We start from the raw sequence: 14,481 nt of genomic DNA on the forward strand, positions 1-14,481 counted from the left end.
CCCTCAAGCATCATTCACAGTCCATCCCTGTTGTCACAAATGGAAGGATATCTAAAAAACAAAAACAAATGAGAAGATAGCTTCCTTTTGAATGGCTGAATAATATTCCACTGTGTATATGTACCCCATCTTTTTTATCCATTGATGGGCATTTGGGTTGTTTCCATATCTTGGCTATTGTGAATAATGCTGTGATAAACATGGAAGTGCAGATGTCTTGTTGAAATCTCATTTTCATTTCCTTTAGGTATATATCCAGATGTAAAATTGGATCATAGGGTAAATCTATTTTTAATTATTTGAAGAACCTCCATATTGTTTTCCACAGTCGTTAAACCAATTTACATTCCCCCCAGCAATGTATAAAAATTCTCCTTTGACTGCATCCTTGCCAGCACCTTTTGTCTCTGATCTTCTTGATGGTAGCCATTCTAATAGGTGTGAGGTGTTATCTCACCGTGGTTTCAATTTGCATTTCCCTGGTGGTTAGTGATGTTGAACATCTTTTCATGGGTCTGTTGGCCATTTTGATGTACAGTTTGGAGAAATGTCTATTTAATTCTTCTGCCCCATTTTTAATTGGATTTTTTTTCTGTTGTTGAGTTACTTACTTATAGGTTTTGAATGTTAACCTCTTTTTTTTATTTCTTATTTTTAAAGATTTTATTTATTTATTTGAGAGAGAGAGAATGAGAGAGAGAGAGAGCACATGAGAGGGGGAAGGGTCAGAGGGAGAAGCAGACTCCCTGCCGAGCAGGGAGCCCAATGCGGGACTCGATCCCGGGACTCCAGGATCATGACCTGAGCTGAAGGCAGTTGCTTAACCAACTGAGCCACCCAGGCACCCCTGAATGTTAACCTCTTATCTGATATATGGTTTGCAGAAATTTTCTCCCATTATATAGGTTGTCTTTTTATTTGGCCATTTCTTTTGCTGTGCAGAAGCTTTTGAGTTTGATGTAATCCCATATGTTAAATTTTCTTTTATCATTTGTGCTTTTCATATCATGTTCAAAAATCATTGCCAAGACCGATATCAATGACCTTCTTCCATACATTTTCTTTTAGGAGTTTAATTGGATTAGGTCTTATGTTTAAGTCTTTTGATCTCTGTCAAGTTAATTTTTTTGTGGTGTGAGATAGAGGTCCAGTTTCATTGTTCTGTGTATGTTTCTCTAACATTCCCAGCACCATTTGTTGAAGAGATTATCTTTTCTGCAGTGAGTATTCTTGGCTCCCTTGTCAAATATTAGTTGACCATATATGCCAGGGTTTAATTCTGGGCTCTCCATTCTGTTCTATTAGTAGATGTGTCTATTTTTATTGTGCCAGTATCATACTGATTTTATTACTATGGCTTTGTTTGAAATTCAGAAGCCTGATACCTCTGGCTTTGTTCTTTTTTCCTCAGGATTACTTTGGCTCTTTGGGGTCTTTTGTGGTTCCACACAAATTTTTCGGATTGTTTCTTATATTTCTGTGAAGAATGCCTTTGGTATTTTGATGGTGATTGCATTGAATCTGTAGATAGCTTTGGGTGCTATGGTCACTCTAATAATACTAATTCTTCCAGCACATGAACATGGGATGTCTTTCTGTTTGTGTCTTCTTCAGTTTCTTTTAGCAAAGTTTTGTAGTTTTCATTGTATATTCTTTAATTTCCTTGAATAAATTTATACCTAAGTATTTTATTGTTTTTGATGCTATTGTTAATTCCCATAGTCTTTTGATTAATTATTTGGGATTTTCTATATATATCGAATCGTATCATCAGCAAATAATGACAATTTTACTTCTTTCTTTCCTATTTGAATAACTTTCATTTCTTTGTCTTGCCCAAGTGCTCTAGCCAGGACTTCCAGTAATGTATTGAATAGGAGTGGTGAGAGTGAACATCCTGGCCTTGTTCCTAATCTTAGAAGAAATGTTTTCAATTTCTCTCTGTTGAATATAATGTTAACTGTGGGTCTGTCATATATGATCTTTATTATGTTGAGGTATATTCCTTTAGTACACAGTCTGTTAAAGGTTTTTATCATAAGACAAGTTGTATAGTCAGATGCTTCTTTTCTATGTCTATTGAAATGATCATGTGAGTTTTATCTTTCCTTTTATTGATGTGATATATTACATTTATTGATTTGCATATGTTGAACCATCCTTGCATCCGAGGGATAAATCCCATTTGGTCATGGTGTATCATGCTTTTAATATGTTGTAGAATTTGGTTTGCTAATATGTCATTGAGAATTTTTGCATCTATTTTCATTAAGGATATATTGGTTTATATTTTCTTCTTGTATTTTTATCTGGTTTTAGTATCAAAGTAATGCTGACATTGTAGAATGAGTTTGGAAGTGTTTCTTCCTCATCAGTTTTTTGGAAGAGCTTGAGGAAGACTTGGTGTTAATTCTTCAATTGTTTGAGGAATTCTCCAGTGAAGGATCTGGTCCTGGAGATTTCAGTTTTGGGAGTTGGTGCTTTTTTGTTTTGGTTTGGTTTTTGGTTTTTTTTCATTCAGTCTTTTTACTCATTACTGGTCTGTTCAGATTTTCTATTTCTTCCTGAGTCTTGGTACATTGTGTGCTTCTAGCAACGTGTCCATTTCTTCTAGGTTGTGTAATTTGTTGCCACATAATTCTTCCCCTTAGTCTCTCATGATCCTTTTTATTTTTATAGTGTCAGTTATAATGTCTTCTCTTTCATTTCTGATTTTATTTGAGTCTTCTCTCTTCAGTTAGTTTAGCTAAAGGTCTGCCAATTTTGTTTATCTTTTTAGAGAACCAATTTTTAGTTTTGTTGATCCTTTCTATTGTTTTTCTGGTCTGTATTTCATTTATTTCTGCTCTGATCCTTATTATTTCCTTCCTTCTGCTAACTTTGAGCTTATTTTTTTCTTCTTTTCTATTTCCTTGAGGTGTAAAGTTAGGTTTTTTGTTTGAGATCTTTCTAATTTCTTAATGTAGGCATTTGTAGCTATAAACTTTCCTCTCAGAACTGCTATTGCTCTATTCCACAATATTTGGTATGTTGTGTTTTCAGTTTCTTTTGTTTTGAGATAATTTTTTATTTCCCTTTTGATTTCTTCTTTGACCAAATTGCTGTTTAGAAGTGTGTTATTTAGCTTCCACAATTTGTAGATCTCACTTTCCTCTTGTTGCTGATTTCCAGTTTCATACCGTTGTGTTCAGAGAAGATAGTTGGTATGATTTCAGTCTTCCTAAATTTGCTAAGATCTGTTTTGTGACTTATGGCATGATCTACCCTGGAGATTTTTCCATGTGCATTTGAGAAGAATGAGTATTCTGCTGCTGTTGGATGAAATGTCCTGTACATGTCTATTAGGTCCATTTTTTCTAAATGTTGTTCAATTCCAGTGTTTCCTTGTTGATTTTCTGACTGAATGCTCTACCCATTGTTGATGGTGGGGTACTGAGGTTTCCTACAATCGCTTGTCAACTTTTTGGCTAAGATCAAGTGTGAGGTACCCTATAATTCTTGTACTGTCATGTATTTCTTCCTTAAGATCTGTTATTAATTGCTTAATACATTTTGGTGCTCAGGTGTTAAGAGCATTATATATTTACGATCATTGTATTTTCTTGATGTATTGACCCCTTACCATTTTATAATGACCTTTCTCTTATTACCCATTTGGCTTGAAGTCTGTTTTGTGAAATAAATATAGCTCTGCCTGGCTTCTTTTCGTTTCCATTTGCTTGGAATATCAACTTCTGTCCTTTCATTATGAACCTATGTGTGTCTTCAGAGCTGAAATGATTCTCCTGTAAGCAGCATATAGTTGGGTCTTTTTTTTTTTTTTAAATCCATGCAGCCACTCTGTGCTTTTTGACTGGTGAGTACAAACCATTTACATTTAGGGTGATTATTGATGTTCACGGATTTACTAGCGTCATTTATCTTTTGCCTTCTGGTTATTTTGTGTCTCTATTGTTTCTTTTTCCTTCCGTTTATGTTTATGTCTACCTTTGTAAGTTGGTGGTTTTCCATGCTGATTTGCTCAGTCTTGCCCTCTGTTACGTATAACGTCTCTGCTCTAGATTTTTGCTTTGTGGTTACCAAGCATTTACATAAAACATCTCATAGATAAAATAATTCTTTTTTCTGCTGAAAGCAATTTATCTTCATTCACCTATAAAGGTTCCATCTTTTTACTCAAACTCTTATATTTTTGATGTCATGAATTATCTCTTTATATGTTGTGATTTCATTACCAAGTTGTAGTGGATATAGTTATTTTTAATGCAATTTTCCTTTATCCTTTATGTTATAGTTAAGAGTTTATTATACTATTCTAAAAAGAGTTACAGTATTCTAATTCTGTTTATCAACTTAATCAGAATTCTGTGTACTTTTGCCTTTTTGTTTCAGCAGAGCTCTTGTCAACATTTTATGTAAGTCAGATCTCGTGGTGGTGAACTCCCTCAACTTTGGTTTGCTTGGGAAAGCCTTTATTTCTGCTTCATATCTGAAGGATAACTTTGCCAGGTGGATTATTCATGGCTGGCAGTTTTTATCTTCCAATATTTTGAATATGTCATTCCATTCTCTCCTGGCCTGTAGAGTTTCTGCTAGAAATTTGCTGATAGCATAATGGGGGTACCATTGCTGGCTACTGTCTTTTTCTCCTTGGCTGACTTCAAAATTCTTTCATTATCATTGACTTTTGTCAGTTTTAATATAATGTGTCTTGGAAAAGATCTTTGTGCATTGAAATAGTAAGGTGTTCTGTTAGCTTCATGGACTTCTATACCCAGTTCCTTCCCGAGGTATGGGAAGTTCTCAACTATTATTTCTTTAAATATTCCCTCTGCCCCCTTCTCCCTCTCATCTCCTTCTGGGCTACCCATTATTCTTGTGTTGGCTTTTCTAATGGAATCAGATGGTTCTCATAGGTTTTCTTCACTTTTTAAAAATCTTAGCTTTTTCTCCTCTTACACCTGAATCATTTCTATACTTCTATCTTCCATCTTATTCATTCTCTCTTCCATATGATCTAGGTCTATTTCCACTGCATTCCTAAAGCATTTTTTCATCTCATTTCTTGAGTTCTTCAGTTCCAGAATTTGCTTGGTTCTTTTTCAAAATTTCAGTCTCTTTGGTTAAAGTACTCCTGTTCATGAATAGTATCTCTGAGATCATCATATTGTCTTGCTGAGTTTTCTTGTAGCTCATTGAATATCTTCATAATAACTATTTTAAATTCTGTATCAGTTAGATTGCAGTATCCATACCTTTGGGTTTGGTTCATGGAAAATTGTCATTTTCTGTTATGCTCTATTACCATGATTTTTCGTGATGTTTGATGAAAAGTGCCTCTGCCACCATATTTGAGGCAGCAAATACCTTTCTTATTTAGGCAATGTTTTTTGGTTTTGTTTTTAAGATTTTATTTATTTATTTGTCAGAGAGAGAGAGAGAGCACAAGCAGGGGGAACAGCAGGCAGAGGGAGAAGCAGGCTCCCCACCAAGGAAGGAGCCCGATGCGGGACTAGATCTCAGACCCTGGGATCATGACCAGAGCCCCAGGCAGATGCTTAACCAACTGAACCAACCAGACATCATGGGGTTTTTTTGTTTGTTTTTTAAGATTTTATTTTTAAGTAATCTCTACACCCCACCTGGCGCTCTCGGTCACAACCTGTAGACTGAGTCACATGCCCCACCAACTAAGCCAGCCAGGTGCCCCTAGGCAAGCTTTTGTTTACTTTGATACTAACTGTTGAACACATTGGTAGTTAGGAGCCTTCCTTTTGTTTTCCAGAAGGTGGCGCTATAGCACCAATTCTTGGTTTCTCTACTGGAGCTGGGAACACAAAAAAAGGCAGAGTGGTGGTTGAGGTGGGAGGGGGTAGGTGTGTACTTAGCCCCTGGGGCTTTGCGTGTGCCTCTGCCCTGGTAGGGGAATCATCAAGTGCAAGGGGAGAAGGGGGGTCCTAGAGGTCTATGGGTGGCCCTCTTGAGTCCTGGGGTAGATAGTAGGAGTCACTTTCCTTCACCTCTCTTTGTCTGCCTATTTCACTTCCCTTTCCCTCCCCTCAGTCACTGTGGTCTCTCAGAGAGAACAGCTTGGTCTTTCCAGCTGCAGCCTATGGGGCCAGGCAGATTCACCACTCACTGCCGTCACCCTTGACCTCTTCTGCCAGCAAGGTCATGACTCCAGCACCATTTCCCTTACTCTGCCACCTCCTCTGGGGTCCAGTTCGCCCACATTCACGTCCACAGATGGGTGGATCTCTGGGATGGCCTTGCATGTTGTGCAGAGGCACTTTTGGAGGGGAGGTAGTTATACATGTCCCATTAGTTGTGTATCAGAGGGGAGAGAAAAGAAATGACTCACACAGCCTTGCAGCTGACATCACTGTGGGAGTATATTTTGCTGTAGGACTCTAAGGCAAGCTGAAAATGACAAGGAAGTACTTCAATTTGGGAAACACATTGTGAAATTTAGGTCTCAATTTCTAGAATTGAGAAATGAAGTCCAATCAGGTGCAGCAATAAGTTTGTAGAGCCTCTGATGTTAGTAACCCACCCTTGGCAAATGGTAAGTGGGACCGTATCTGTATGTGGGGTAGAGAGAAAGGCCACACTTTATGGCCGCTGGTCTTTGCTTTTGATCCTGCCATTTGCTTATTCCTGTGGCTTCTCTGACGTTGGTCTCTGCTTGCCTCTCTGGAACAATGGATGATACTCCTTGTCACCATTGTGTGTTGTGAAGCAAAGTAACTTTACTGGTGAGGTAGATTTGGGATGGGGCCTTCTGCATGAGGACGTTCCAGGAATACTAGAACTCTTTGAACTGACAGACAGAATAGGACTAAAATACCATTTAATCTAACAAATGAATTCAAGAGAGGATACTTATCATTATGAAAACAAGTTATGTGTTGTGTGTACAAGGAGATGTATGTTGAAACACAAAATTGCTGATATTCAATCACAGATAAGGCAACTTCATAATATAACATGTATTAACTGGATGAATTTATTACGCTGACATTATACTGCAAAAGACTATAACAACATGGAAAATTAAAAACAGTGCGCAAAATGTTTTATACATTAATTATAACTACAAATTTTTATAAGAAACCCTTGAGACACAGAAGAAGACTAGAAAGAAAAAAACAAATGATTTATGTTTGAATCATGAATGTATAGAACTATTTCAGCATCATGTAGTGTGGAATCCTATTCTATAATGATCTTATACCAGGATGTAGGAAACATGACAAAATTACTGGTTCTTGAGATAGAATCCTACTTGGAATTTTTCACTAGAAAATTTCTACTTTAAGGAAAATTTAGATTAATGTTGTGATTTAACCTCATTTTGGGTGTACGTTTCCAGATTTGGGGCATTTTTGTCATTCTTGTAGTAGATATGGCTCTTGGAAGCTAATGGTATCTCAAACTCTATATAATCTTAGTTTTGATCCTTTGGGGTAGATCCAAGATTCTAGAAATTAATTAGAGCAGTAGCTCACATTTGCATGGTCCCTACAAAGCACATGTAATACATAAACTTAATTTCTATTACATATATCTCTTTTCTTTTCTTCCAGGTCTACCAAAAGCAGCTGTAATCAGTCAGCTGCAGGCTTTAAAGGGTTCTGCTGGCTTGTGGGCTTTCGGTTGTACTGCTAATGACATCATTTATATAACTCTTCCTCTGTATCATAGTTCAGGAGCTCTTCTGGGAATTGGTGGATGTATTGAGTTGGGTAAGTTTTCATTTTTTGTTTGATGAGTTTTCAGAATGCTTACTAACCATAACTTGTGTTCATTAAAGTTTGAAGCTCTATCAATAGAATTCAGAGTGATTGTGGGCTTATTATATAATTAGAACATAATTTTTATTAAAGGGACACAATTTCGTGACATCCTCAGTCTATTCCTGAAGTGAAAAGAGCAGTGCCTTGGACATTAGGTCATGTGGTTGGAGCCGGCTGTTGACTGGGCTTCCTTCTTCATGTGGTTTTCCTTTGATGGTCTACTCCTGCCTCCTTAAATGGTGATAGGAGCCTTCCAAGAGTGTGAATGTAGAAACTGCGTAGCTCTTAAGGCTTGACCTCAGAAATCACATTGATCACCTGCATTTTGTTGATCAAAGCAAGTCACAAATCAGTATAGATTCAAGATTTGAGGGGTGAGGAAACAGACCCTACCCCTTGAAAGGGAGAGGTGGCAAATTCACATTGTAAAGGTAAGTGCATAGAAGGAGTTGTTGAGGTTATCTTTGCAAACAAGGTACCCCAGGCACCCAGTTAAGTTTGTTGGTAGCTTGTGACTGAGTGGATTCCATTCATAAACATGCTGAGATTATTTATCTGGCCCCTAAATAATATATAACAGAGACCATTCACTACTATCTGTATCTGTCTGAAATATAAAAAAATGATTTTATGGAATAGCATATTTAGAATATGATCAGTGTCCAAAATAAACAAAGGCAAGGGTTAAGACATTAGCATTTTCCTTGGAACATATTCATATGACTTACATTGTTGTGAAAATTAGGTTGTTACATTTGGGGTCTGTAGTCATCAATGAACTTGGTTGGTGCTATCTTACCAATTCTGCCTTACCAACTCTCAGCATCAAGAAATATTGAGGCAGGGGCGCCTGGGTGGCTCAGTCGTTAGGCATCTGCCTTCGGCTCAGGTCATGATCCCAGGGTCGTGGGATTGAGCCCCGCATCAGGCTCCCTGCTCTGCAGAAGCCTGCTTCTCCCTCTCCACTCCCCCTGCTTGTGTTCCCTCTCTAGCTGTGTCTCTCTCTGTCAAATAAATAAAATCTTTAAAAAAAAAAAAAAAGGAAGAAATATTGAGGCAGCTTTAAGGTTTTGAAAATAAATAAAATGTACATATTCAAGAACAAAAGTAAGTGAATATTCTTGGTCTCTGTGAAAAGGCTGACCCTTATCTGTAGTCATGCTCTAATACTTGCAACTCCCCTACTTATTTTGACCTCTTCTTTCATCCCCTGTATTTCAAAAAGAAAAAAAATATATTTGCAGTCAAAATATAGAATTACAACATAAATTTTTTTTAAAGTTTATTGAATTGTAAGATAATGGTTTCAAATGAGCTTGAAATAAATGTCCACTGATGGATTAGAAAAGCCTTGAAATGGAGTGAAAGTGTTCTAGACAGGGCAACATCATTTGTGTTTTATGTCAATTCTGCCCTTGAATATTTTTCCCCAGTGCCTGTTCTTTGCCTTTTCTCATAGGAGCTACTTGTGTGTTAAAGAAGAAATTCTCAGCAAGTCAATTTTGGAATGACTGCAGAAAGTATAATGTGACTGTGTTTCAGTATATTGGAGAACTTTGTCGCTATCTTTGCAAACAACCGAAGGTAAGAGGAATCATTTTCAGAAAGGAAAAGTAATTTCAGAAAGAAAAAAGTATGGAGAGAAAAATAATTTTTGTCTGTGTGTCCTCTACCTTCTTTCAGAACATAGTTTGACTGATCTGTGGAGATGTAGGCAGTACCCCTAGAAAAAAATGAGTATAAAACAAGTCAGAGGAAGTAAAAGGAGAGCTATGCAGGATTGTACTAAAGTGCTTTACATTGTGGCAGGATAGAAGAGACTTGCGATCCAGTCCACCTTATGTTTAGACTGATTAAAATTTCACAAATGTAGCACACATCCAATTATGAAATTAGATGCGTGCTCTGTGCACAGAAAGTGGTTACTGCAAGGTTGAATTAGATAGTCTTTCAAAATGCTGTTCTTTAAAAAACAAAACAAAACTAATGATGTTGATTATACTTCTTTGTTATTTCTTTCCTTTTGATTAAGTGATTACATTAGTCTGTCTGTTTGGTTTTGACTTAAAGTTAAAAAGAAATTTTGCTTTCATGTGTTCCTGTCTCCCCACCTAAAACCGTCATTCCCACAAACAACTGACAAATTGTCCCTTTCTGAAAATAGACAAGCAGAGAGAATTGCAAGAGCCTGAAGTCTGTCTTTATTCATTTGTTTGCGTTTTTGCCGTCAGACATTCTTTTCCTGGTCTCATTTGTATTTTGAGATGCTTATTTTTTAACTGATTTTTTTAAACATTCTTGAGGCTATGAAGAAGTGACCTTCTGCATCAAATCCACACCACCCCATGAATAATGGTGATTGGGAATGCCTCCCTGTGCGGGGCAGGCAGCAGAAGCTGATGGCCTGCCCTTGGACTTTGATAAACCTCTTTCCTCATTCCTCGCTCATCACCTTTGCCATCATCATGCCAGCTTGAGGCATGGGTGGTGGGCTGGGATATCTTCTCTGGCTGGCTAAAATATGGACACGATATCCTTCCTTTGCCCACAGCATAGCTGAGACTAGGCTGGAAGCATTTAAATTAGACTTTGTTGAAGATATGGGATTACACAGGGAAGAAAAACACAAGAAGAGTGTGAAACTGGATAATCTTATTTACAGAATGCTTTTATTCACTTTAAGCTTGATGTTTACCCTGTAGAGACCTCCTGCCTAGCTCCTGAGCCACCCCTTTTGTGGCCAGAAGCCATCCTTGTTCTTTTCTTGGTCAGGGGTGATATAGATCTAGCTATAGATTCCCTAGATCCATCGCTAAGACAGGGAGTCCCAGAGTAATGTTTTAGACTTTTTTTTTTTTTTTTTGACCTTTATTTTCTTCAGGGAGACTTTGTCAATGTTAAAGTTGTGACTCTTCTTGTCTGAAGAGTCCTAGTAGAACGATTAATGATAATGCCACAACTTGCCATATTTTCTAGTTTTCATTGTGTTCTTTGGTAATGTGATATCTGGACGAGGATAATTTGGGGAATTAATGTCCTCCAGGAAGATAGAAACCTCCTTCAGTAAAGGACAGATTAGGCACTACATAATGAACCTCTTCACAGACTTTCTAAACTGCACCTCTAGCCATTCCTTCTTCTCCTCGTCCTTCAGTAGCAACATTAGCTTTTGCGAGGCCATTTGCTCAGTCAGTATGTACTGAACAGCTGAACACATGCATTTTTTCCCCTAATGTTTTACTATGTTAAATGATGTGGCAATTAATATCTTTATGCAATGTAGCCAGTAGGGGGGCTCAGAAGTGAAGGCAGTCAAAGGACGTGAATATCTTGGTGATTTTTATGGCATATTTCCAAATTGCTGTTAAAAATGGTTAATGTGATTTAGAATCTCATTGATGTTGTGAGAGTATACCTATTGTGTGTATGGTCTCTTATCAGACTGCATTATATTAAAAAGAGTGGTTTTCTAGTTATGCTTCATGAAGAACTAGAACCTCCTTCAAAGTTCCTCAAAAGTCCCTGAAGCGTAGTGAACAGGGAAAATAGGACAGTCTTCATGGTCCACCCTTTCAAATATGATGGATGAAACCCAATTTGCTAGGGCTCTTTAATAATATTTTGTTTGAACAAGGATGTCTTGGGGGTTTTTTATTTATTTTTTTAATGGGGAAACATTTAATTTTATTTATAATTTTATAGACTAGAAACAAACATATTTTTAAATTATTTGTTCAGATTATTAGCAAGGTTGGATAATTAGAAAATTATCTATATTTCTCTTTAAAATGTCTTTTCTGAGTCTTTTACTCATTTATGTCGTTAGCACATAATGTTTTATCTGTTTGAGCTACCATTTCCTCTAATAAAGGTATTTATTAAGAGTTTATGATATTCACTACAAATCTTTTTTCAGTGTTTTCGTCTGAATTTTTTTTTTTTTTTAAGATTTTATTTATTTATTTGAGACAGAGAGAATGAGAGGGAGGAGGGTCAGAGGGAGAAGCAGACTCCCTGCCGAGCAGGGAGCCCGATGCCGGACTCGATCCTGGGACTCCAGGATCATGACCTGAGCTGAAGGCAGTCGCTTAACCACTGAGCCACCCAGGCGTCCTCGTCTGAATTTTTTTATAAAAAGAAATATCCTTTTCACCTCTCTGAATGTGGAATGCACTAATTTGGGAAAAATGCTATAGCCACAGAGAATTTGAGAGAACTGAGAATTGAAAGTAGAATACCTGATTTTTCTTTTAGTTAATTAAATATTTTAATTCTTAACTAAAGTTCTTTGAAGAAAAGATCGTGTTTGTGAAAAAATCTCTAGGCATTTACCTGAAGGCAAGTGGAGGAGGAGGAGAGGGGAAATAGCTCTGCTCAAAGGAAAAAGTGATCTTTTTTTTTTTTTTTTTGCAGCGATGCATTGTATTACTTAATCCCTTTTGTTGATTTCACACAGAACAAGAACAAGCAGTTCTTGGCATTAAAGATTACGGAAAGAAGAAAGTCATTCTGTTAAGACATCTGACCCCTTCAAGGAGGTCTTGCTTTTTTTCCGGTCCAATATTTATTGCTTTCAGTGAACTGCTCCTGCAGGCAGGGGGCTACCTCTCGTCTGTGGCACGTCAGTGGCTTCAGGCTCAGCCGAGAGTGCACAGGTAACCGGGTCCACACCCTCAGAGAGTTAAAAGTGGATGTGTCCCACACCGTGGTTTGAAACCTCATAGACATGTGTTTAATAGAAACCCTTAACTAAAAAAAAAAAAGAGCAGAACCACTTATTCTCTAAATACATCCAGATTTGTTCTGCATCCAAGGGTAAGTAATACATTCCAAAGGAGATTTACCTGCTGGCAGAATTCAAAGTCTGAGTTGAGTGCTTAAAAACAGAATTCCTGTTTGCTTTTAGTTGGTGACATCATATTTTAATTCTTAACTGAGGTTCTTGGAAGAAGAGATAATGTTGTTGAAATAATCTTTAAGCAATGACCTGAAGGCAAATTGAGGAGGAGAAGAGAGGGAAATAAATAGAGCTTTGCCCCCAAGCTGTATGTGGTTGTTCGTAGTTGCATAAAAACACCCTAGGGTTGGCCTTCCCTGGCTGCAAGCATTTATCCATCCCCCCCCCCCAACCCTGTCTCGTTTCTCTTTTTCAAAAGTCCAGTTACCAAAGTTCCTTTGGCATAAACATCGGATGTGCCTCAAACTTCTGGCAGTAGCATTGCCCTTTAAAAATAAGCCAAGGTCCTGGCTCTTCTTCCTCACGGAGCAATGGAGTAATGATTCTCTTCCCTGGAGATTAGGAAAGCAGCTCTGCCCACGTTCCAATCATCCACGTTTTCTGCATTATTGAAGCATCAGCATCATACACTCTCTGATTGGATCGAGTTCTTTGTTTTCTTAGCATTTAGTGCTGCATTTCCTATCGGTTGGTGAGGAATATGTTGGCGTGCTATACATCGGTGATCCTCTGGGGGATTCCTGCACAGTTCATCGTACTTAAATAAACTCTGCCCAAAATTGCCAACAGCAATATTTAGGGATAGGATCTTTTTTTTTTTTTTTTAAAGATTTTATTTATTTATTTGAGAGAGAGAGAATGAGAGAGAGCACATGAGAGTGGAGAGGGTCAGAGGGAGAAGCAGACTCCCCGCCGAGCAGGGAGCCCGATGCGGGACTCAATCCAGGGACTCCAGGATCATGACCTGAGCCGAAGGCAGTCGCCCAACCAACTGAGCCACCCAGGCGCCCAGGGATAGGATCTTATCTGTCACTCATTCAAATAGTTTCGCAGGATTTGGTATATGGGGGCACATAAGACAAACAAGCCCCCTTTTCTCATGGAACTCACGCTCGAGTTTGGGGAGGGAGAACATACACCAGCCAACAAATGAAGGAAAGTGGTTATGAAGAAACAAAGAGGGTGAGGAAGAGGAGGGTGGTGGGTGGTGAGGGTGGGGCATTGCTAATTAGGTTGAGGGGTCAGGGAAGGCTTCTCTGAAATGGTGACCTATGAGCTGAGGAATTGGTATGGCGAGTGGGATCCAGCCACACGGGGGGCTTTGCACCCATGGGGGATTGCAGTCACAACAGAACAAAGTGACAAACGAAGAAGCCCACCGAGGACACACATGAATATTTAGAGAAGGAAAGGGTGGATGGGCCTCTCGCAGACCAGATCTTTTGGGGCTCAATATACCATGGCGGAGAAATTTGGATTTCATTCCCATCAGAGCATTTGGGAAAAGATGAAGGCAAACTGAAAAAAAAAAAACTATACTGATGTGGAATCTATTTGAAGGAAAGATAACAAGACTTGTTAATTCAGGGTTAGGCAGTGAAGTAATAGAATCAATGATGAGTCTCAGGCTTTTGGTCGAAACAGGTAAACTGTGAGCCATTGGCAGAGGTGAAGAAAACTGAGATTTAAAGAATGAAAATTAAATTTCTTTTGGACCTGTTAATTTTGTTGTGTTCATTAGGCATCCAGGTAAAGAAGTGGAATTGGTAGTTGGATATAGGAATATGGAGCCCAAAGCCTACAGAGGGCAGGATATAATTAACCAAGCAAAGATCTATGTGTGTAATGCTTGTTTTTCAAGTTAATATTATAGTTTATCATTTAGGCAGTATAGTTTGTCTCAATGTCAAAACACCTATGTTTTGACATTCTGAAGGCATAGCTTAT

The 14,481-nt window shown here is 38.0% G+C and overlaps 1 protein-coding gene across 2 annotated transcripts in view; it reads left to right on the plus strand.

Moving 5' to 3' along the window:
- Positions 1-14,481, plus strand: part of SLC27A6 (solute carrier family 27 member 6) — a 65,752-nt gene that overhangs the window by 20,102 nt on the left and 31,169 nt on the right. For both annotated transcript variants that reach the window (XM_035014044.1, XM_035014043.1), the window contains 2 exons: positions 7,587-7,745; positions 9,256-9,380. In XM_035014044.1, coding sequence (XP_034869935.1) covers positions 7,587-7,745; positions 9,256-9,380 — 284 coding nt within the window. The remainder of the gene's footprint in view (positions 1-7,586; positions 7,746-9,255; positions 9,381-14,481) is intronic.

Source organism: Mirounga leonina, unplaced genomic scaffold (genome assembly GCF_011800145.1).
Source record: "Mirounga leonina isolate KUSES-001 unplaced genomic scaffold, KU_Mleo_1.0 Mir_168, whole genome shotgun sequence".
Classification (NCBI taxonomy): Eukaryota; Metazoa; Chordata; class Mammalia; order Carnivora; family Phocidae; genus Mirounga; species Mirounga leonina.